Consider the following 23843-nt stretch of genomic DNA (forward strand, 5'->3'; position numbering starts at 1 on the left):
AAAAAAAAAAAAGTTGTTTCCCTTTAAGTTGCCCCAATTTTACAATATTCCGAGCCACTGATGCTTCAAACATTGATAAACAGCATCTTGTGTGTGTAGTGCTTTTAAAATTTGTATAAATGTAGCAAAAAATGCTGTTTTCTCTTTAAACGAAATGCGCCCTGATGCTCAGGTCAAGCGTGAAAAAAATAGGAGCATGACATCAGATCAATTCAACCTAAGACCAATAGTGTCCCTACCAAAGTTGAAATCAAGCCTACGCCCTTGAGGCCACCCCTATAAAAATGTTCTGGAGCCGCCCCTGCAAACTGGGCCCAGTGGAGCAGGTTGCACAGCGCGCTGTAATGCCGTCCTCCTGCACAGAGGGGGTGTCGCACTGAGCAGATTGTGCGGACAGCAAGTCTGCATGAAAGCCTGATTATTATTCCCGGACTCAGACATTTATGACGATGGCGGCCGATGAGGTAAGATGTTTTCACTTTACGCATGGCGATGAGCTGCTGTCTGCAGAGAGACTGTAGATCAGAGACGCGCACACAGGACACGGAGTGACGGAATGCTGCAGGATGCAGGATGCTGAGAGAAGCTCGCTGTGTTTAATGAAGACGTCATTGTGCTTCTGTGTTTGAACGGTCAGAGAAAAGCGAAACAGCTTCGAGGATGAGTGTTTATACCTGTGACAGGTGCTGAATGACAGGGCGGAGGGTCAGTTTGAATGGGGGGCGGATCTAACAGGATAAATATAAGCCTCTTTATCTAGTGATGTTAAGAACTACCTCAATTATACTTATATTGCTTTGTGAAAACAAATGCACCCATAAAACATGTGTTTTAGATTTGAGCGCTGCCATAAATTATTATTGTATAATATACCAATGTTTAACTTCCTGTCAAAAGTTGCTTTAAGAGATTAAAGACTTTGTTTTAATGACATTGGGGTTGTGGGTACCAGGGCAGCCAGCTTGGATGTCCTCTGGGAAATAACCTCCAGATAAAGAGCTCTTTGTGTGTCTGAGGCTGAAACGGAAGGCTGTTTTATTTACCACATGTTGGTCCTCATGTTGAGCTTTTTAAGAGATGCCAAGCAGAGGCGTAGCCAGAATTCTATTATAAGGGCGGCCAGGCAATAACCAAAGTACAGTGAGGGGTGGCCGCACCAGAACCTCAGGGTCAATCTGCCCTGTTCCAACAGGAAAATTATCCATATTTTCTAAATAAAGACAAACTATACTTTCCTACAGCCTTTGCTAACAAATAGATGCACATATTTAAACATCCATTTCTAGATAAAAGGTATAGTGGATAAAACTCTTTCAGTTTTGAGTTCCGGAGCGTAAATCTTTTCCATTGTCATTACTTACCCACTTTTATTAATAAACATTCTGCATAAAATTGACATTTGCAAGCACTAACATCTACATAAATTGATTATTTGACAATTATAATTATTAAAATTGTTATTTCTCTATGATTTCACTGAAGACTCCTATGACTTGCAGAGACACATCATTTTCTCTTCACCCCATATAACGCAACATCTAGTTCTGAAAAGAGCATGAATCTGTACTTATCATATCTGATGTCAGTATATTGATGTGTATAATTACCCACAAAAAATTAAAATGTTTTAAATATTCCACTTGAGAGTAATACTGCTGCCACCATCTGTATTAGAGGAGGGAAAAATGGTAGAGGTGGCCTCAGGGGTGGCTAATGTTTGGCTAAGGGTGGCCATGGACACCCCTGGCCCCCCAAGATTCCTGATGGATTCAGTGTTAAAGGAGAAAATGCTCAGCATTCTGACTCATCCAAAGTTACATCCAATCAACAGATGTCAATGTCTTAAAAGCAATGTTTTTGAAAGACGAAACTGTTCCTCATGTCTCTGTTGGGCATTTAAAGTAGTTTTTTACAGAAATGCCAGGGAATTTTGTTGGATTGATCAGAGAATTTTCCAGCTGTTTGGAGTAGTAACAGTGCTGCTTCCCCTCTTCTACTTGTTTTTGGTCAGCTGAAAAATAGAAAATACAACTGAAATGTTTTAGAAAAAATAAATTGGTCAGAGAAGACATGGTGAGGTGTTTTTATTTTTTAAATAGCACCTAACTTTAAGTTATACATTTTTGTAAAACTATTATAATACAGTCAGAAATCCCTATAGACCCATTCCTACTTACAAGATTGTTATTTCCAGGCTCAAATTGACGTTTATTGTTTTTTTTAAGGCAGGGAGGCTGACATCTGACAGACGGTATCTTCTTTACCCAAAGCTATGATCACTTATCACTAATAAATCTAACCAATAAATATTTCCTTTTAATGCTGTCTGTGTATCAACCAAAACAAGAAGTATGACGAAATTGGAGTGCTTAAAGCTGCAGTTGGGCAAGTGATAAGGCAACTGCAGCTTTTTTGTTTGTTTTTTGCTTTCACAATTAGAGCATTATGGTTGTTGCCATATAGGGTAAAGCTTGGGAATTATGTATGAAGATTTATTAGTGATGGTTTAGGGAATAAAATCGTATGCGACAGAGACAGAGAGGTAGATGAATCAAGGGGGGAGACAAATATTGGTAGAGAGAAAAAACACAAAATCTTGACAAATGTACTAATATGTTTTTGTTTTGTTTTTTTGTGCCTCATATGGTTCCAAAGAATGAAGAAATTCGAAGCTTGGAGCTCAATGGCCAAGTGGGCTTCAACAGCCTCCCTCATCAAGTGGTCAGGAAGTTTGTCTCTCAGGGATTCTGCTTTAACATCCTCTGCATAGGTATGTCCAAACACGATGTGATGAATAACCATCAGTTAAATTGGATTAAATCTTCATCGTTTGCTGTTTTTCTCCAAGGTGAGACAGGGATAGGCAAATCAACCCTGATCAACACGCTCTTTAACACCACATTTGAAAACGAGGAAGCTGATCATTATGAACAAGAGGTGAAGTTGCGCTCACAGACATACGAGCTGCAGGAGCACACCGTCAAACTGAAGCTGACCGTGGTGCACACTGCGGGGTTTGGAGACCAGATTAACAAGGAAGAAAGGTGAAGAACGTCTTTAGATGTTGGGACATTATCCAAGACTGGATGCTGTCCAGATAATGAAATAGCAAACTTAACCAGTGCTTCACAAATTGATCTAGAATACAAAGCTGTAAACAACTTTTTCAACTGCTGAACATTAAAAGTCAACTATAGTATTTTTTATTTATATATTTTACTAGGGTTTTTTTTTTTTAGTAAGAAAAAAAAAGTCAACTATAGTAAATAAAAAGTAAAAAATAGCAATTACATAAACTACATTCTCCTTTAAATCACAAAACTGGCATATTTAAAGTGTATTTATTCATAATTTAAAATGTTCATTTTCTGTTTAATATAATTCAATGTTGCTATCAAAGCATTTATAAAAGAATAGAATAGAATCTTAAAATGTTTCATTTATTCTAAATCATTACCACCAGGCCCTCCCTGCAATTATACTGGGCGCCCCTAGGGGGAGCGCTACTTGGTTTTGGAACCACTGATGACATGGCTGCAGTCAGCATATGGAAAATGGAGAGTTCTGACATCTCAAAAATACATGTTTTCTTGATGATGTTGAGACTATTACACCCCTGCATATTATTGCTCATAAGAAAAAAGCGTTAGGATGAATGTATCTATTCAAACCCTTTAGAAAAAAAGACTCAACAAAGTAGCTGCTTCTTTTATTTCAACAGGTACTCTTATGAAAATAGTGGCAATAAACAGTTATTGACCCCTTACTAAGTTCTTAATTCTTTTCCTCCTATTAAACCATCATATTTATCATAAGGTCGACATTTGAATTTACTGTGACCACCACTTATTTATGTCTTAACTTATTTCTTCACATTTTCTCTCTTTGTATTTTGAGGTATGGGTTTATGACCTGTTTTGACAACATACACTGGCTATGCATTAAATGATGACAGAAAAAGGTTGATAAAAAAAAAGTTAACATGCATCTTGGTGAGATCAGGGCTAGCTATAATCCCCTCTTTTAAAGCTGTTCATTAGTGATGTTAAGACTAAAGACACTGTGGTGACATGTAAACTGTCTTTTTTTTCCAGCTGCAAACCCATTCTTGGCTATATAGAAGCTCAGTTCGAGAAATATCTGGAAGAGGAGCTAAAAATAAAACGCTGCCTCTTCAGCTATGATGACACCAGAATCCACGTCTGCCTGTATTTCATTGCTCCCACTGGGCACACCCTGAAATCTCTTGATCTCGTCACAATGAAGAAGTTGGACAGCAAGGTAGGATGATGAAAGCCCAGCACAGAATATTTCATCAGTAATTTTTTATTTTTAGTCTCATCTTGTGAACCTCTGCTTAGGTGAACATCATCCCCATCATTGCAAAGGCAGACATCATGTCCAAAAGTGACCTGGGAAACTTAAAGAAGACGATCATGAACGAGCTGAAGAGCTATGGCGTGCAGCTCTATCAGTTTCCGACTGAGGATGAGGAAGTCGGAGAGATAAACTCTTCCCTAAATGTGAGTCTCAGATATGGACATCTATGGATCCATCCATCCATCCATCCATCCATGGATACACCTTGGACATCCATTATGTACAAAGATCTCCATAGTCCGACACAGACATAAAAGTTGCAACAGCTGCTTTCTAGTAGCATAAGAAAAACACAACTTGTGTAAAAAATAAATCTGACTTCAAAGATTTTCCACATGGGGTTTAAAAGTGAGGATGTCATTGATTAAAATGCCCAGATATTAACATGTGTAAACCAGCTTGATGCAATTTACTACACAATAGAATGCTGAGGGGAACTTTTGAAACCCCTTTGACATGGGAAATTATGGAGGGAATTTTGTTCCATTATTGTTGCCAGCAAAGAACACATTTGTAAATGAAAAAACAAGGATGTTTAGAGTAACTATACCTTTTTCTCAGATGTTATCTTTTCAAGATTTGATTTTTAAAACTTTCTTTTTGCAATTTTCCTTTAACAGATTTTAGATTTCTTTTGGACGTCTGTTTGTGTTTTGTATAATAATGGAAGAATTGCATCCTTTTTCAATTGTTTTTTTAAGATCAGATTTTTTTTTCCCTTCAATGCCAAGAGAAAAGTTGCAAGTCTCCTTAGAGACCAATAGAAAAGCTCCTCAGTCTGGAGGAAAGCTTGTCCTCATTAAGAGAGAACATGATCTGTAAAACATTTTGTAAAACTCAATCTAAAAAAATAGAAATTTGAAAAATAAGATTTGAAGATAAACAATCTGAAAAAAAAAAGAAAAAATAACATTTAAAAAAATAAAATACAAATTAAAAAAAGATAAACACAAGGAAACATAGCTTTACCATAAAAAAATAAAACTGAAAAAACATTTTTTTGAATTTTATTTCAGTTTTTTTTTCTTCAAATTTTTACTTACAAAAGATGTTTTTGGCTTGCAACAATGACAAATAACAGAATGACAGATAAAACTCACTCAATAAAAAAATTACATACATTTGGTTTTATAAGCATTATAAACAAGCTTAAACTTGAATAAAGTCCTCTGAATCTTCAACAAAGGGTTTCTGTAAAAGTTAAGTTCCCTTAATATGCAATAAATACTATTGTCATCTACATAAAAAATGTAAGTTTGCATCAGACACATTTTCTCCCAAATAATTTATTTAAATCATGAATAGAGGAGGACCTAATACTGATCCCTGTGCCCTTGCTCCTTTTTGAGAGCTGCAATTTAAAAAGTTCAAGGGGCCCATGAAGCAGAATGTTCCATGTTTTTTCAACACTCCAAGTGTAATGAATGACAGACATTTTCAGTTTAATTGTGGTTGTCTTTTAAAGAAACAAGGTTTCAAGTGTGTTTCACCAAGTTAGAAATCATTATTTTTTATTCACAAATTCAAATTTGATCAGAAACACATTAAACTGACCCTTTAAATGTCAGGTCCAGTTCATGAAAATCTCCCTTAGCCATCTTATTTGCATAGAAGTGACATCTTTCAAAGTGAATTTGGCAGAGTACGAAGAGAATGACTAAAAATGTTTAACCTAATAAATTAATCCCACCAACAGTGTTAGTATATATGCACTCAGCTGAAAAATCTCCTCTTTCTGTGTTACAGGATCGACTTCCCTTTGCTGTGGTTGGAAGCACAGAGGATGTAAAAATAGGGAACAGGATGGTGAAAGCACGGTCATACCCCTGGGGAGCTGTACAGGGTGATTCTGCTATTATCATTTAACAAAACTCTCACAATCTGTGCACCGGATAGAAATGATTACAATGTTGTTTGTGAAGATTGAGCAGCTAACAAGGTTTTTTCTTACTCGTTCAGTGGAAAATGAAGAGCACTGTGACTTTGTTCATCTGAGGGAAATGCTTCTACGTGTTAACATGGATGATCTCCGGGAGCAAACACACTTTCGTCACTATGAGCTCTATCGTCGCTGCAAGCTAGAAGAGATGGGCTTCAAGGACACTGACCCTGACAGCCAGTCGTTCAGGTGAAATGAGGGGAATCTGTTGCAAAGCAGCGCATGCTTTATTCCACTGCACAGAAACCCTTTCTTACACAATACAAACTAATGAGTGCATCTAGTTAGGTCTTAGGTGTTATCCTCACGTCACAAACAAACAGATTTGTTCCTTTTATTTAGGCATAACTGTTCTGTCTGTTGTTTAGATTTGTTGTCATCTTAGGTATTTTACAGCTTAACACTACAATGCACTGTCACACCCTTATTTGTCTTTAGTAGAGAGATAATTAGTACAGAGAAAAGCTACATTTGAATTTCAGACTACAGATTATTTTGTTATTTGAGCATGCAAAACCTTCCAAACCAACCTGATGTGCAAACATATCTGCCCCATAAATCTCATAACAACCAACAAGCATCTCACTTAACTGTCAGTGAATCTTTACATAACTATTTGAGGAGTTTTTCTGCTCTCAATAAAAAAAAAAATAATTCTTATAATATTAGAATAATAATAGAACTTTATTGATCTCACACAGGTGAAATTTACCTCTGCATTTAACCCTTCCCCCTGGGGAGCAGTGGGCTGCCACTGTGAGGCACCCATGGTGCAGTGTGGGGATAAGGGTCTTGCTCAGAGACCCAGAGTGGAGGCCCTGGGGATCGAACCGGTTACTTGCAACCCTGCAGAACTTCTTAGCAGAACTTCTCTCAATAAACCGTAGGGAGGGTATTCAAACATAAGCAGCTCTTTTTAGTTTAATCTGAATTGGATTAATCTCCTGACTTTGACAAGCCAAACCTAAAACCCTAATTTCCTCTGTTTTGTGCGACCCCCACGTTGTTGAGTTATTTTGGAAGGACCTTTCCATAGAGGCTCATTCTCATCTAGGTAATGGAAAGTTCACAATCTGATTTTTTTCCCATACCATTTCACTACCACCACCACGTTTGACTCCAGTTATTATGTTCCCGTTTTAGAATTCTGTTATAATTATATTTTTTTAACATGACACACCTTTGGAAACATCTACTTTTGTCTGTTTTTTGAACATCTTGAGGATCATCAAGGTATTTGTTGACAAATGTGAGACAGGTATTTGTGTTCTGTTTAATAAGGACAGGCCACTCTTTCCCAATCAGTTTCTTGTTATTGAATCATGCGCGCTGACCTTAACATTTTGGTAAGTTGGTCATTTTTGTCCGGACACTCCTGGGAAGGTTTAGCATTGTTTCATGGATATTAGTTAAAAAAACTTTCTGGACTAAGGAATATTAGCAGATTTGTTTCTCATTTCCTTAGTTCCCTTTTTAAGCCTGAAAAAGCTAAAGTAAATTAAACAACAGTTGGAAGCTGCATTTTATATTAACCAGCTCCTGATGCTTCAATTTCAAACCAGCGATATGAACCTAAGATTGCGTTCGCCCTGTTCTCTAGCCTGCAGGAGATGTACGAGGCCAAAAGAAAGGAGTTCCTCAAAGAGTTGCAGCAACGAGAGGAATCGATGAGACAGATGTTTGTTAACAAAGTGAAGGAAACAGAGGTAGAGCTGAAAGAGAAAGAAAAGGAGGTGAGGACTGAGCATGCTATAATATTCACCACAGATTTAAAAAAAAAAGCCCTGGGTGTCTCTCATATGGCGCCTTCTTTTTGTGACGACCACATTCTTCAGCTTCACGAGAGGTTCGAACAGCTGAAGCGCATGCACCAGGAAGAAAAGAGGAATTTGGAGGAGAAAAGACGCGAGCTGGAGGAAGAGATGAACGCCTTCAACCGGAGGAAGGTGGCGGCTGAAACGCTGATGGGACAGGCGCTGCAGGGGTGTTCGCATCAGCCACTCAAGAAGGAAAAGGACAAAAAGAAGTGAGTGTGGATTGTTGTTTTTGTTCACCCCTGGAATCACAGTACTTCAAAAAACTGACTCATAGTACAGCCGTACAATAGGCTCTCAATCAATCAGATACTTGTCTTAATATTTTATGTTTCTCCAGTTTTAGTAAAGATAGTGGATATTTTCATATATTGAGGCCACCAAACATCATCACCATTTAATTTAATCCACAAATAGATATACTGAACATAATGGCAAGTCTTGTTTACATTGACTTAATGATATGAGAGTGGGTGATAAAGTAAGCTACCATGCTATCCTCCCAGAGGTCATTTGACTCATAAAGTGATCCAGGGACGTATTTAGACTGACATGGTGCACAGACACCCTAGGAAAGGGTCACAGCTTGCATGACACAGCCTGATGCCTCCGTCTCTGCAGGCCAACCTGCCAGACTGTCTCTCAGGCAAGGGCACTTGTGTTTACATTTGACTTGTCTCAGCAGTGTAGATACCCATGGAGCTGGCATCAGTTTTTCAGGTGGACACATTACATGTCAGGGTGAATTATTGATGAATGAATTAGTCCTGTTAAAAAACACATTGAAAACGAAAACCATATTGAAAGAAATGGAAGCTAATTATAAGAGCCTAATGATTGAATTTTATCCAGTTTTGATCGGTTAGGATTTCTTAAAGGATTAATATTTGTCAAATGCTACCACAATATAAGTTTTCTTCAGAAACCTTAATGAAATATATAGATTTACATTTACTAAGATTGCTAAGCCCTATTGCTAAGATTTTATAAATTTTAATAAGCGCACCCAAGAAATATGGAGTAAACTTTGGTCCATTATTGTTGCAAGCAAAGAACATGTTTTGTAAATAAAAAAATAAAAATAAAAAAAATCCAGAAATTAAACTTTAAAAAACATCTTCATCAAAAAAGGTGCAGAAAAGGTGAAAAGAATGTGATTGAGAAAACTCAATCTGAAAAAGAGAAATAACAAAAAAATATTTTTGAAAAGGCAACACCTGAAAAAAATTAAACATGAAAAGAAAAAGAGAATAAAATGATTCGAAAACATATTATTTGAAAAGGCAAAATTACCCTTAAATCTTTTCAGTAGAATTTTTTTAAATGTTTAATTGATAAATTTGTATTTTTTTGTTTCTATATACAAAATTAGTTCTTTGCTTGCAGCAATAAGGGAACAAAATTAACTCCATAATAAAAATCTGTTAAGCGACTCAAACATATTTAAATGCAGCGGCAGCAAACACACTAAAAATGTTCAACAATACAACCTTTAATTAATTTACTGTCAGAGAAAATCCCCAAAATACTAGAAATATTTCTTTAAACAGTATTTGTCCCTTGCAGTTGCATTACCTAAAATGTTTAGTATGAGCTTTAGTTTTAGTTGTAGCATTTTAAAATGTTTTACATATGTCTTTGGAACTGTACTAGTTGTATGAGGTGCTTATTATGTTTAGAAGAGTAATTTAAAGTAAAACATAGAGAAGTTTATATTTTTCTACTGTACTGTATACATTTTTAGCATTTTTTGTATTTGTTTCCTCTTCTTTTAGTTAACTAGTGGATGAGAGCATCCAAGAAAAATGCACTTTTTGTCAATGTAGGAAAACCAGAATCTTTCTATCTACACCATGTGTGAACTGATTTGTTACTAGTGTTGCATCGATATCGATACCGATCCCAGTATTGGGCGGGGCCCCGATCCAGCACTAAAATGGGGTATCAGTATCAGCAAGTACCATCAAAATAGGGCTCCGATACCATTTTGAGAGCCAAAATTTTATTCAACTATTGTCACCCATTTAAGGGAGGCAATAAAAAGTTCTACTGGATTCACTTTGTATTAGTCTTTTTTCCTGCTTCACAAAGGTAGGCAGCAGCTTGACAAGGCCATGATGGCAATGATTTTACATCCAGGTAGTATGCAGTTCTTCATATACACACACACACATCAATTTAAAACAGATGGTATCGGTATCGGCCAATACTGCACAGCCAAGTATCGGGGCCAAAAAATGGCATCGGCGCAACACTATTAATTATTAACCAAACAATGATAATAATGATGATGCTAATACATGTGCTTAACGCTCAGATTACAGTCTCCTTGGACTAACTGTATTTACGTGTAATAATACGTAAATTAATAGTTTTTAATTTACACCAAAGAAATATTTTTTACATTTTTACTCTAACTTTTTTTGTCGTCTACTTTACTAGTTTCTTGCTCTCAATTAGAAACTTAGGGAACCTAAACAGCTTGCACAGTTTCTGCTTCTGTCTTTTACATATTTTACCTAAATATATATGTCTTGGTACTCTGAAATGAAGATATTATTTTAATTACTGTTATTTTGAAATGCTGGTGAAGATTTTCAGTCATCCAGATCTCTGTCATTCCAAAAAAGTAAAGAAAAAAAAAAAAACAATCCACTGGGCCTCTTTTCCAAGTTTGAAGACGTTTTGCTTCCCATCCAGGAAACTTTTTCAATTCAAAATGTCATTCTCCAGGCAGAGCATGTCCCTACTAAACAGAAGGGAAGCACAAAGAACAGAAACACATCAAAGATGCTCTTCAAACCTGTGGATACCCAAACTGGGTGTTTGTCAAATCAGCAAGGAAATCCAAAAGACATGCAGCAGAACATAACAATGAGAAGATTAAATGGAAAAGAATTGCAAGCCCATATGTTACCCCAAACACAAAATCCCAGTAAAGTTAAAACAAAACAAGACCCTTAAACAGAGACTAATGCATCCTAAAGACAAAACCCCCAGAACAAATATGACCGGAGTGGTGCATGCAGTTCAATGCAGTGAGGAATGCTCTGATCTTTATATTACAGCGGGATGCTCAAGTCCCGTCCTCAAGATCTACTATCCTGCAACTTTTTGATGCACCCCATTTTTAACACACCTGAATGAAATGAGTGGCTGGTTACCATGCCTCTGCTGGGCTAAATGAGGGGATTGAGCCTTTCGATTCAGGTGTGTTAAAGAGATGCATCTAAACGTTAAAGGATTGTTGCTCTTGAGGACTGGACTCGAGCACCCTGTATTAGAAAAACCAAACAACCTCTCCATGATGCATGGCCCAAGACAGAAGAGCGACCTCCTCAGGACAAGACTCCTGGGTTCATCTACACCTTATGGAGAAAGGACATTCTTTTGAGTGGTTTGAAAGGGGTGTGAAGGAATCCGTATATATCATGAAAGAAAAATCAACCTTAAACAGAGGGTACGGGATCTCAGGTTTCAGCTTTCAAAAACTAATAATTTAGCGATAGAGTTGATTCCTTCCCGCTATTATCGTAACCCCCATCCCCTTACAGGGGAACAGATCACTTTGCCTGTTCAGCCAGGCCAATGATTCCCTCTAATGACCCCCTTTCAGAGACATAGACAGGTATTGGGGATTGCAGGCTAATAAAGAACCCAAACGACTGCCCATTCTTAAGGGGCAGATCTGTTCGTCCAGTTAAATTTGCATGTTTTGCTAAGCCAAAACAAGGATTTGTTTTGGGTCTACTCTATAAAGCCTTGAACTCAATCCTGTTTCTGACCTTTTAGATTGAAGGCGAAACGTCTTCAAACTTGGAAACAAAGTGCAGTGGATTTTTATTTTTTTTTAAACTTTTTTGGAGTTATTTTGAAATACAATAACATAAAATTTAATTGTATTCAGCATCTTTAGGGGCGTAACGTCATATTGACACATCAGCAGCGCATCTAGAATAGAGAACATTTTCAGCCTCAGTTAAAAACAAATAAACAAAAGCATAATGCATAATGATCATAATGGATTCTCTTCAACTTCCATCTTATCATCATTGTCTTTCAGAAGATAAAAACATCTTAGATCATTTGTTTTATTCAATAAATCCTCGATGTGCTCTTGTAAAAGAGGCTTATTTATAATTCCTCCTCTGCTAGCAGTGACATTAAAGCAAATAGTGAAGAACCTTTAGTGATATTTTTATCTAATGAGTCAAAAGCATGTCGTTTTCTGGTTTTAAACAAATAACCTTGTTTTTGTCTTCCCATCTCCAGCTTCTTTAGTCTTCCGTCTGCGTGCTCCCTAACCTCAGGAAGGAACGTGAATTAGAAGACTTTCTACCGCATGAGAACGTCCGACTAACAATCAAGTGTTTTTATTTTTTAACAAGAGTTAGTAAAAATTTTCTAGAAATACAAACTCTTTGAGGTTTTATCAGGCAGATGTCTTCCATGTCACCTACACCTTTATCTTCCCATTGCAGCATAGCCTGTGCATGGCTTCTAAACTTAATTTCTGTACCTGCTAAGGGGTCTACTTTTCAGAAATGTGTTTTTATAATAATGTGCCTTGCAAAAGTGTTCACGCCTCTGGAGTGGGGGTCATGTTTCAGCCACAAATTTCTTTGTCTTTTATTATAATTTTATATCTCAGACCGACAGAAAGTAGCCTATTATATTGTGGTGGAAAGAAAATACCAGGTTTTTATGTTTTATTTACCTTACAAATTAAATCTGAAAAGTGTGGAGTACATATTTATTTACTCCTGTTATCTTAATACTTTCTTTGAGAATCACTGTTTTGCACTCAGAGTTTTAGGTCTTTTTTCAAGCTTAGCCAGATAGGATGTGAGAGCCTTTTTTAAGATTAGTTTTTGAAGTCTTTTGCAATAGATTTATAATCATGTATTACACCTGTCTTTGCTTTAGGATATCCTAATAAAGGACCCAGGTATTTTCTTCTATACATTCTATCCATCTATTCTATTTACTTTTTTTTTCTTTTTGGCTGTCCCTGATGAAGAACAGCATCACCAAAACATGATTATGTCACTGCCACTTCCCCAATTAGTGATGCTGTTTAAAAAAAAAACGTTATTTATGTAGTGTTATTTTTTTTTTTACCCGACACTTTCAGACCTTAAGATATTTTTTTTCATAACATAGCACGGCTTTATTGATCTCCACCATTTGCTTTGTCCTGTCTTGTCTGCTGTGTCCTTTGGTTTTCATTACACCATTTATTACCTAATGTTTCCTAAAAATGATTCACAGAACAGCCCTGTTTACAGTGCAATAGGTTAACAAAAGGGAGTTTTTTTTTATGATGAATTTTAAGTAGGTGATCTCTGAACACAATTGGATGCAAGGAGTTTTACTCAGAAATTCATATCATAATTTTAAAAATTTTTGTTAAAAAAAAAGCTAAAAGAAAACAACATAATTCTGAAAACCACCCTTTTATATAATTTTCTTCAATTTTGGAAACGTGGTGCTTAGCTTCTGTTCATCAAATAATATTCCAGTAAAATACACTGAAGTATGTGGTTGTAAAAATGTCGACATGTGTATACTTTTAGCAAGGTACTTTTGATGTGCAATTTTCCTGTTCTTGCCTTGTAATGCTTGTTGATTGAATGTTAGAAAATACACTGTGAAATAAGTACATTATGCCCTCATGTGCTCATGCTGTCAAAAGATGTCTTGTTTGTAGTCATGTTATGATTTAGAAGCACTTTAAATAAATAGTAGTTTAAATACTATATTGATATATATCTAAAATAATGATTTGTGTCTTGACATTGAAACATTTATTTTCTTATATAATATCTTAATGATGTATATGTCATATTTAAATGATTTAACTGTAAATGTATTCAATCGTAACATAAAAAAAGCTGGATTTGAATAAATTCAGGATTCAAATCTTCTAATGTCAACAAATGATTTATAATTTATTTTTTTATTTTTTTAAATGTGTTATTTTTTTTATTTTTTTTAATGATTGTGCTGTCTGATTAAATCAGCAAGGGAAACAAAGAGGGGATCTGGTTCCTTCAGGCTCCTTCCAGATTGTTCTGGAAAAACCTCCCAGTGGTCATCCTGTTAATTTATATGTACTTTCAATCATTATCACCATTTAAAGCTAGGGGCAGTAGAAATACTGATAACATGATATGTTTGGTACTTCAAGATAATGTTTCTTCTAATTTTTTTTTTTCTTAATATATATATTTGTAATCTTTTAACACAGTTTTTACTTCTCTACAGCAAATTCAATATCACTGAGCACTAAAATAAAGTTAAAAAACAAAGAATTTATTCTAAAAATGTTGTTAGATTTGTTTATAATTTATAATTGATAAATTTAAGTTTAATCTCATTAATCTGAAGCCTTATATGCTTAATCAAGAACAAACTTCCGTCCCACATGCTTCGCTCAAAAGAGATTGGTCCTGAAGCCAGTAAAGACCGGGGCTTGTTTTTGAGCGACAGGTAACACATCCAATCGAAATGCAAAATCAGAGCTGACGTCAGTCACCAGCCAATGACAGCTGAGCATGGCTGGGCAGGGTGTGCTTTTATTCCTCCTTATTTACCTAAACTGTCCTTTTCCCCGTCGCCTTACGCCAAGGGTCAGGGGTGTGCATAGGCAGACGTTAACCTATGCTTAAAACTTTCTTAGTTGAAAGTTCATACTTACACTTTTTTGTGTTTTGTAACTTTTTACACTCGCTTTTTAAGAGCGTGTGAATATTTTTTTAGTTGAAGACTTTAAAAGCAACTATTCAAGGTAAGTAAACTAAACATTTTCTTTGTACTTTTTTTTGGTAATTAACAGCTAAATTCTTTCTCTTATTAAAAGTAAAACATATATATATACATATATAAATATATATCTAACACCACCAAACGTGACGGTCTTTTCCTCTTTTTTTTTAAGCTAGCTTAGCTGCTGTAGCTGATCATGGTCCCCGTGTCATTTTTAAATTCAACATTTACCTTCATTAAAGTTTGTAATTTCAATCGGATTGGGGCCGTTACTGCCTTATATATACTCGTTTGACTCCGGTTGTGTGTTTTGAGCTGTGTTTCCCTGAGCTGGGGCTGTTTCTGCCGTTATATGTTCAGTGGCGTGTGCGGCAGAGACATGTCCTGACATGACGCCGGAGCTGCCCCAACAAGGCCCCGTCCCTGCCTAAATTAACCAAATGCGAACAAACTCAAAGGATAATGTCGGATAAAGTACATTAAACTACTAAGATATGACAGAAACATTATTGGAAAATCTATTTTCACCCACTATGGTAATTATTGGTGTTATATAACATCTTTTATGTCCAGTTTTGGTGACAGTTAACGGGGAGACCTCTTACTGGGTTACTTACAAATATGGAAACAGCCCCTTTAGGTGTCCTGTCTCCTTCCTAAACTTGGTTCAATTGTTTTTATTAAAAGCTTTTAAATTGTGATATTTGAAGTGCTTTAAAATTGTTTATTCAATTAATCATATGATTTTAAAAGTTATATTTTGTTAGTAAACTTTTCCATATCTTGATGAAGCAATTAAACCAACCAGAATCAAAATTTCAATTAAAGTTTTCATTTCACTTCATGTTTTTATGCAACTGTCATTATAATGCTCACCAGTGGCATGTTGGGTCTTTTGGTTGTACATTAAAATATGAACATTTTGTATTTACACTCTGTTCCCATTTTGTCTTGGCACCATTTTAGAGGAATAGATATGGGGTAAGATGACTACTACTAAAAACGTCTGCCTGGACATCCAACTTTGTAAATGAAAGTCAATTAATTAGTATTTATTCGTTGTTGTGAACTCTTGGATGCATGTGAAATAAGATCATCTGTGAGAAAAGGGGTTTTAAGTGATGAATAAAAGTTAGAAAATTACAATTTTTCAAAAATACTGGTACAAACTGATGAATTTACCTATGCAGATCACAAATTTACTAGACAAATATATGACTATGAATTGGATATTTACAAGTAAAAATCACAAGTATAAGTGTATGAATTTGTACTCTTGTAAATTTGTGAATTTTTTGACCCATGCTTAGAAGTTACTTTCTAACTTGTATTCATAACTTCATAATCCCAAATCCAAACTTTGAAGATCTGCTGGATTAAAAAAATTACATTTGTCATCCATATTGTTTTTTTTTTCCTTCCCCTGCAGATGATTGATACAGTAACAGGAGCACAGGCCTTTGCAGTTCAAGTAAAGGGCCTGTTGGATCTAGAGGGCCGCTACCAACCAAAGCTCACCGGCTTGAGGCTCATCGAGACCGCCCAGGACAACGGCCTCAGGATGACCAGCAGACTGAGAGAGCTGGAGGTGAAGGACCTGCTTTACCGCTGCAGGTTCTTTGGCTTCAGCTCTGAGACGTTCTCCTTGGCAGTTAGCTTGCTAGATCGATTCCTCTCTGTAATGAAGGTTGGTGATTATCTCACACTGCTGAAGCATAACCTACTATTGATATATAGATGCAAAGATACAAATTTTTGGGAAATTTGTTTGTAGTGTAAATTGTCAAGCCTGATCAGTCTGAAAATGGTCAGATTTTGCTCTGAGGAAGCTTTCTTGATAGTCCTAATAAGGTTTTAATTTGTTACCTACAGATTCAACCCAAACACCTGCCATGTGTTGGACTGTGCTGCTTCTACATTGCTGTGAAATCCTCAGAAGATGAGAAGAATGTGCCTCTGGCCAGCGATTTAATCCGCATCAGTCAGAATCGCTTTACAGTGTCTGATATGATGAGGATGGAGAAGATCATCATGGAGAAGCTGTACTGGAAGGTGAAGGCCCCGACAGCGCTGCACTTTCTCCGCCTGTTTCACAGCCACATCCAGGAGCAGCTCGACGTTGAGAGGTGAGGACACAGGACTGCTTACATGCCTTGTAGTGTAATGAAGTACAGTTTGACTGGACGGTGAATTGAATTAAACCTCTTTTTTTTTTTTTTTTTTTTCAAATGTGAGCTAAATGCATTTAAAGAAATTCATATATATTTGGAATCACTTGAATTTAGTAAAAATCAGATAAACGCTATAAACAAATCTGTGTAAAAATCCTCTGAATATCAGTTTGAATTTTTATGGTCTAATTTTGTAATCTTTTAAGGAAAAAAAACTTTAATAGCATAGGTCTGCAGTTCGTTCTAACTCTAGGAAAGATTATAAAAATTAAATTTGAACAAAAATGCTGAAGTCTTTTTTTTTTTTTTTTTGTATTGTAATGCTTCTTTATTTCTACAGCAGGGAGATACTGAGCATTGAGAGGCTGGAGGCACAGCTCAAAGCCTGTCACTGCTCCTTCATCTTCTCCAAACTCAAGGTAGGTTCTAAACCTAGATTAGTTCACCTAGTTCTCCAAATCATAATGCTTTCACTGTTAACTTTTTTGGTATTTGAAGACATTTATTTTTTATTTTTGTGCCAATCTCAATTGAATTTGTGGAAGAAAGGATCCTCTTTAGTCTGGTTTTTGGGATTTCCTTTTTTTTTTTTTTCAGCAATGTTCAAATGAAGGGGTGGGGCTTTGGCTCAGTCTGGTTTAGTGGATTGTGGGTAAAGTCCTTTTCACTCCTACTTGATTCACTCTCCAAAGCTCTCAGCAGAGAAAACCACTGCCCATTATTTAACTACAACATCAGATTGAAAGACCTTGAAATGAAATGGTGTAAAAATGAAAGTCTCAGAAATATGAAAGGTGAATTAAATTGGTGTCACAAAAACATACATTAAAATAGCCATGAAATGTCTAAAAATGTTTTTTTATTTTATTTTTTTAATCTACTTTATTTCATGGGGACATTCATGGATAAAAATTTAATCTATTAACAGAAGTTTGAATGAAAAATCTCTCCATATGAGATCATTATGAAAAAATTAGCAGACATTTCCCTAGGAATTTTTCTACTGTAATCATTCCTCCATCTTCATTATCATTTGGATTTTTGTGTGTCATTCCCTCCAGGTTTTTTGTCTCAAATGTAATCACTGGTCACTACTCTGACATCTTGCATAAATGCCCAGTACTAACCTATAAAAACATGTTGACATCCTGTTAAAAGAACCCTTTTTTTCCCCCCTTCTCTACAGCCATCACTCCTTGCTTTGGCTCTGCTGTGTTTTGAGGCCCAGGAAGAACACGACCCTGAGCACGCGAACCAAATATCTGAGGCCCTGAAAAATCTGCAGCAGCTGCTGAATGTGAGTTTTGTTTGGTGACGATCAGAGCTAGTATTTGTCTACAATGTTTCAGCAGTTGTCTTACGCACCGATTTCTGGTTTAGGTGAGAGATGGAGACCTGCTGTGCATTAGAGAGCTGGTCAGGAAATGCCTGGTCGAATACGCCAACACCAAGTGCTCCAGACCAAACAGCCAGAGGCTCCGCTGGATCATCTCAGGAAGAACAGCGAGCCAGCTGAAGCACAGCTACTACAAGATCACTCATCTTCCTACCATACCCGAGTCGGCCTGCTGATGGAAAGCTGACTCGTGGAGGGATGACCTTAGATTCTCACAGTTCGGTCATCTCCTTATTTTCCTTACAGATCTTCATTATTGATAATGGATTTCTTTAAAGAAAAGCTTAGGAAAAACTTTTAGGAAACTTTTTTTTTTTTCTTTACCAATAACAAGGAATACTGCTCTGTCAAAACAGCCAAATCTCCCCCATCCTGTTAAGTTAAATGTTCCTGGTTGAGTTGCCTGCACAGGTGTACAGTATGTACTTGTTTGAATCCATACACGTCTTTGTATGGGTTGCTGGTTTTAAGCTAATAAAGTATTGAACCACCTAGGTCCTCAGTCCACCATGTGGAAGAGGAGGGAGAAGGATTTTGTGATTAGCAAAAATGGAACCAAGAAATCGGGCCCAGAATCCTTAACTCCCACCCTAGGTTGCTAAGCTGTCCTGAATGCACACTCCTACCCAAGGTGATTACTTTTATTTTTAGTTTCTTATAAATGACGAGGGAAGTCTGGTTTTACCAGCAAAGTGAATCTGGCGGCGATCCCGTCGCCTGTATCCAGCCATGTTGTTTGAGCTGAAATGTCACCGGCAGCAACAAACCGAGCTGTTTTCATTTATTCAGAGTTCAGTGGACGAATCCAGCCTGCACATTATTACTCGATTGGTTTTAGTTGAATAAAGTGACCACTGCAGTGGAAATGTAGGTTGGAATTTGTTTTGCATTTTCTGCTCCAGTTTCTCAGTGTAGTACATTTTATTAGTGAGAAATAAAACCTGTTTTAGAGTTCAAAACGGTTACAGAAACACACCATCTGAACTTATGTTTGTGCACCTTTCAATAAAGATTTATTGAAAAGCTAGACCAGTGTGTGTTCTCATCATTGCAAGGCAACAGTGCTTCAACAAATAGTCCCTTTAGTCTTGTATAAAGAGCAGCGTTGTCCAGAAAAACAAGTTCCTGTGGAAGAGTCTCTACGGTCAACAACATCTAGGCAGTGTGGTAAATATGTCCGTCTTGAAAAGACTCCATCGTTTTCCTCAAGGAAACTTCTCTATCCACTGCTGTGAGTTGAGGGAGGAGACGGTCACTTTTGTAAACTGGAAAAGTCTGGACCCCCACCAGCAAAGTTTCCAGAAATCTCTGCGCCACTGAAGTCAAATCCAGGATTCTAGACAGAAGAAAACTGGGTCAAATACAGTTTCTTGGGATAGCAAGAGTTGATTAAAAAGGTACACAACCATGCTGTCTACTAAAAAGACCCGAACAAAGTAAGGCTCTATTAGCCTATATAGTCCAAGCATCTACCCTGAGGGTTTTGATAACCCTTTTTAAGCCTAAATAGAACCCCAGCACAGAGCGCCATGACCTCGCATAGACGTGGCGCCATCTATCAGCAGTCCTGCTGAACTGCAGGACAGTGCTGTAATGCCTCGTAGAAAACTGACAGTTCGGAGGATAGGACTAAAGCATTTTTAAAAGCTTTAGCACTATTGTAAGGACATGAGCTCTTATCAGCTTTGCAGCGTTAGGCTTTAGTGTACTCCAATTGTGACTTTATCCAGCGCAAGTTTTTATCCACCTTGGAATTGAACATTTTATTATTCCTTTTTGCATTTCATCTTAAAATTTTCTTTTGATTTCCAAGCTTGCTCGCCTATATTGCTTCGTCTTGACCAATTGTACACGTGCAAGTTGATGTATCCTGGTCACATATGACGAATATCCAGAGGAAGGCTCAATCTAGGTACAAAATGAAAAGCTCAAAATACATGAACTCCATGTCAGCAGGATTTCGTTATTTGACGTAAAATGTTTTTGGCAACCAGAGAGTTACTGGAGTATACATCTAAATGTCTAATGCCTTTAAAGCATTCAAGTTGAAATTTGAATTAAAGAAACACTGTCTTTGCTTTGGTCTAAAAAATGTCAGAATCACACTACCACAAGAATTTGCTTTTTTTTAAATAAGTAAACTCAGAACGAGTTACAATGCATTATAAAATATGCAAAAAGAATCAACTTGTTAAACTGTAGTCCAGTTAGTTTACGAAGTGTTCTTCAAACTGCATTCTGTCTGCCTTTTAGGTGGTATTCCATGTGATTGATCCACGCTAAGATTAAAGAACAGTATCATATGTAAAGAAACTTCTGCGCAGTGAAATTTCAAACACAAGTTTATCTAAAAAAACAAAACAAATTGAATAAATTAAAGAAATAAATATAGCATAACAACCATCTATTAACTATCTTGTATTAAACTATCCTGCATGCCGTGTTTGGGTCTTTATCTGACCTCTCTCTGGAACCTCTCCAGTGTCAGCTTTCTCTGCATCTGGTCCTGGACCCAGGCGTTCGCACAGTACTCGCCCTCCAGCAGCGAGGACCAGCAGTTCCCCGCCTCTCTGTTGGTCTTCATCAGGACGATCTGAATGAGACATTTGTCCTCTGAAGGAAAAAGGTAAAATAAATCAGGCCGGATAGACACGGGGTGTAGGGGAGGTCTTGTTTTTGAAAAATAAGCTTGAGAACATTTTTAATGTTGTGCGCCTCTCACCCAACGTCCACGTAGCCTCGTCAGACACGGTCGTGTCGTACAGCCTTCCCTGTCAGAACATAGAAGGAAATGTACTTTTTATTTTTACTATGTTGTTTTTTTTTTCGGTTGATATTTTCCTGAATCTGTTCTGGCAGACAAAATGAGTCGATACCAGATTTCACTCAACACTCTATCAGTAGGGCTGAATCGATTTGATTTTGATTCATATAGTTCTAAATCGATTCATTTCGATTCGATATGTTTTTACAATAATGAAAGAGGTTCAACTGGGTTTAAATAAAACACTCATGTATTTTATTTTTTCCTGTCATATTAAACACAAAGTGAAAACTTGTAAATCAGACAGTTTAAACTTGAGATATGAACAAAACTGTCTCAAAAGTGCAAACTTGTTTGTGAGAAGTGAAAAAGTGAAGCCTCACTCGAGCTGTACTATTTTGTATTTTACGTTATAAGTAAAGTCCAAAGAATTAAGAATATGTTGAGGTTTTTTTCTGTTCCTCCTTGCAGAAAATAAAATCTATATATTACATAGATCAATTACACCTCTATGTCTTTTAATAGCAATGATTCAGAATTAGAGAAAGTAAAAACACCAAATTCAGTTAAAAGTTAATCATGATATATTGTGTCAAAGGCTTTTGGATTTTGGATTCAGAAATCAGACTACAGCTTTGTTTTTAAACATCTAACATAAAAAAAATTCTGACTTTACAAAAGGAGTCCCTCAAGACTAAATTTTAGGGCCAACTCTGTTCACCATCTACATTAAGACACTGCAACAGGTTTTCAAAGATACAGCTGTGCATCTCTATGCTGATCCTTCTGTGGTCTACTGTCACTTTCCAACGTCTGCAGGCTTAATTCGACATCATTTAGTCTCAACTTAATTTATTTGCACCTTTGTTCTTCTGTGAATTTTGTCCTAAAATTTGGGGAAACTTTAAATCCCTAATTGCTGTTGTAAATGGATGTAATCTTATGTGCCTGAATGGGTCTAAGGGAGAAAACTAAACAAACGAAGGAATATTGATATTATATCATATTTAAAAAATTAACAATTAACAAACAAAATATCAAACGATATATTATGGCTCTAATAATGCTTGGATTGACCTGGCACCTCACAATACACGCACCTTAGTTTAGTTTTGTCTTCAATTTAATGTTTCTTTTAGCAAAAACTTTTAGCAATATTTATTGATGTTACTTCTTGCGATAACTCAGTGCAATATATATGTATATATATATATATATATACTTCTTTACCCTGTATATAGCTAGCTCTTAGCTCTTAGTTATAGAAAACATATTTATTGTGCAGGAATAAGGTCTTAGCGCTGTTGCACTGGTAGCCAGTGTAACAGCGTTTTAAAGATTCGTTGTAAAGATTCACCTTGTGTTTTTTTGTGCAATGACAATAAAGGAAGTCTAAATCTAATAATTATCACTGACTGTGGAAAGTTCACCCTGGACTCACACTGATTCTCTTGATTTCAGAATAAAATGCAAACTTAACATTTTCTTTCAACCTGTTAATATGCTGTTACCTTTTTCCCAATATAATAATGTTTTTATACCCTGAATACTTATGTAAGCTATAATGATCAGAATTTAAAGAAACTGAGGCTTAAATTATAAAAATGTATGTGTAATAAATCTATAATATATACGTTTCACTGCCTGATATTGGAATTTCTTTGTAACTGCCTGGGGTGGATGTCTACAGGCACCTTTTTCTTTCTTTTACTGACACCTGCCTAAAGACTAGATAAAATATCTAGAGATGCATTGTCCAAAAATCTTTATTCTACATTTTAAACAGCTATTTCTCCAGTTATATGGTTTTCTTAAAGCATTATTTCCCCTTTCATCATTTTAAAATGCTTATTTCTAGTCGTTTACATCGTTTTAACTCCCTCTGTGTCACTTCTATGTGCTCACATTTCGCAGCTTACCTTAAATACCTCCTGCCCTCTGACCTGCAGCTCGATATCCCTGCTTCCTAAGCGACACTTCACCTCTTTAGCTGAAGTCCCAGGAGGCACATGGACCTCGATGAAGACCTCCTCCATGGTCTGGTACCAGGACCCCCACGGTGTCTTACAGGGGACAACCCCGCTCCTCTCCTCAAAGTGAACCGACATACTGCTGCCTCCACCCGCCTTAAAATGTTTAACAGTTACTAGCAGGTTTAAGATGCTCACCCAGCGGCTCGATTTATCCGGAATGACAACAAACTTTCACTTCTTCTTCGGTTTCTGTTTCCGGTTGAGCCTAGCCTTATTTTCCCCTGCAGCACCACCTGCTGTTTAACAGCAGGAATTACAGGAAATAGGTTCATGTTTCTTGATACACAAAAAAAAAAAAAAAAAAACACTCTAACCACACCATTTTATGTTCACTTTAGTTTATTTGTCTATTTCTGTATATTTTGTTTGAAGTATGCTATAATTTACTCTCAACAGTATTATAGTGAATACATAGACTGTCTAAAATTGGAGTGGATTCACTAATCTGTTAATTAGATTACTGTTCCTGCCTAAGTGCCAACTATTCTTAAGCAGTCGCTTTAACAACCACAAGGAAACGCTGTTTTAAATACCTTTCATTTTTGGATAGAAGTTTAGCTAAAAACTGGTTTTTAAAA

At 36.5% G+C, this 23843-nt stretch overlaps 3 protein-coding genes across 4 annotated transcripts; 2 read left to right on the forward strand and 1 right to left on the reverse strand.

Annotated features, from left to right (window-relative positions):
- Positions 1-347: 347 nt before the first annotated feature.
- sept8 (septin 8) lies at positions 348-13126 on the forward strand. Its single transcript, XM_015400899.1, has 10 exons — positions 348-464; positions 2656-2770; positions 2849-3044; positions 4095-4281; positions 4362-4523; positions 6127-6223; positions 6340-6508; positions 7920-8052; positions 8155-8345; positions 12406-13126. Exons 1-10 carry the CDS (start codon positions 444-446, stop codon positions 12458-12460), a joined length of 1326 nt encoding a protein of 441 aa, XP_015256385.1. The 5' UTR covers positions 348-443; the 3' UTR covers positions 12461-13126.
- Positions 13127-14722: 1596 nt separating this feature from the next.
- On the forward strand, positions 14723-19495 carry ccng1 (cyclin G1). Of its 2 annotated transcripts, none has more exons than XM_015400913.1 (6): positions 14723-14923; positions 16331-16588; positions 16774-17027; positions 17413-17491; positions 18259-18369; positions 18453-19495. In XM_015400913.1, exons 2-6 carry the CDS (start codon positions 16331-16333, stop codon positions 18642-18644), a joined length of 894 nt encoding a protein of 297 aa, XP_015256399.1. In that variant the 5' UTR covers positions 14723-14923; the 3' UTR covers positions 18645-19495. The 2 variants fall into 2 exon arrangements, with proteins under 2 accessions (XP_015256399.1, XP_015256406.1); XM_015400920.1 differs by lacking the exon at positions 14723-14923 and adding an exon at positions 15861-15882 and having other exon boundaries at positions 18453-18644.
- A 46-nt stretch (positions 19496-19541) lies between these two features.
- Positions 19542-23451, reverse strand: nudcd2 (NudC domain containing 2). The gene is made up of 4 exons (XM_015400932.1): positions 23152-23451; positions 21191-21239; positions 20930-21081; positions 19542-19804 (listed from the first exon to the last, which is right to left on the reverse strand). Exons 1-4 carry the CDS (start codon positions 23338-23340, stop codon positions 19721-19723), a joined length of 474 nt encoding a protein of 157 aa, XP_015256418.1. The 5' UTR covers positions 23341-23451; the 3' UTR covers positions 19542-19720.
- Positions 23452-23843: the final 392 nt, after the last annotated feature.

Source organism: Cyprinodon variegatus, unplaced genomic scaffold, assembly GCF_000732505.1.
Source record: "Cyprinodon variegatus isolate N-32 unplaced genomic scaffold, C_variegatus-1.0 Scaffold31, whole genome shotgun sequence".
NCBI lineage: Eukaryota > Metazoa > Chordata > Actinopteri > Cyprinodontiformes > Cyprinodontidae > Cyprinodon > Cyprinodon variegatus.

Coding starts and splice junctions, on each gene's coding strand:
- ccng1 (XM_015400913.1), top strand. CDS start 16,331: ATGATTGATACAGTAACAGGAGCACAGGCCTTTGCAGTTCAAGTAAAG. Junction 16,589..16,773: donor GATTCCTCTCTGTAATGAAG/GTTGGTGATTAT, acceptor TGTTACCTACAG/ATTCAACCCAAACACCTGCC. Junction 18,370..18,452: donor ATCTGCAGCAGCTGCTGAAT/GTGAGTTTTGTT, acceptor TTTCTGGTTTAG/GTGAGAGATGGAGACCTGCT.
- sept8 (XM_015400899.1), top strand. CDS start 444: ATGACGATGGCGGCCGATGAG. Junction 2,771..2,848: donor CTTTAACATCCTCTGCATAG/GTATGTCCAAAC, acceptor TTTTTCTCCAAG/GTGAGACAGGGATAGGCAAA. Junction 8,053..8,154: donor TGAAAGAGAAAGAAAAGGAG/GTGAGGACTGAG, acceptor CACATTCTTCAG/CTTCACGAGAGGTTCGAACA.
- nudcd2 (XM_015400932.1), bottom strand. CDS start 23,340: ATGTCGGTTCACTTTGAGGAGAGGAGCGGGGTTGTCCCCTGTAAGACA. Junction 21,082..21,190: donor CGAGGCTACGTGGACGTTGG/GTGAGAGGCGCA, acceptor TTTTTCCTTCAG/AGGACAAATGTCTCATTCAG. Junction 19,805..20,929: donor TGGAGAGGTTCCAGAGAGAG/GTCAGATAAAGA, acceptor TCTTCTGTCTAG/AATCCTGGATTTGACTTCAG.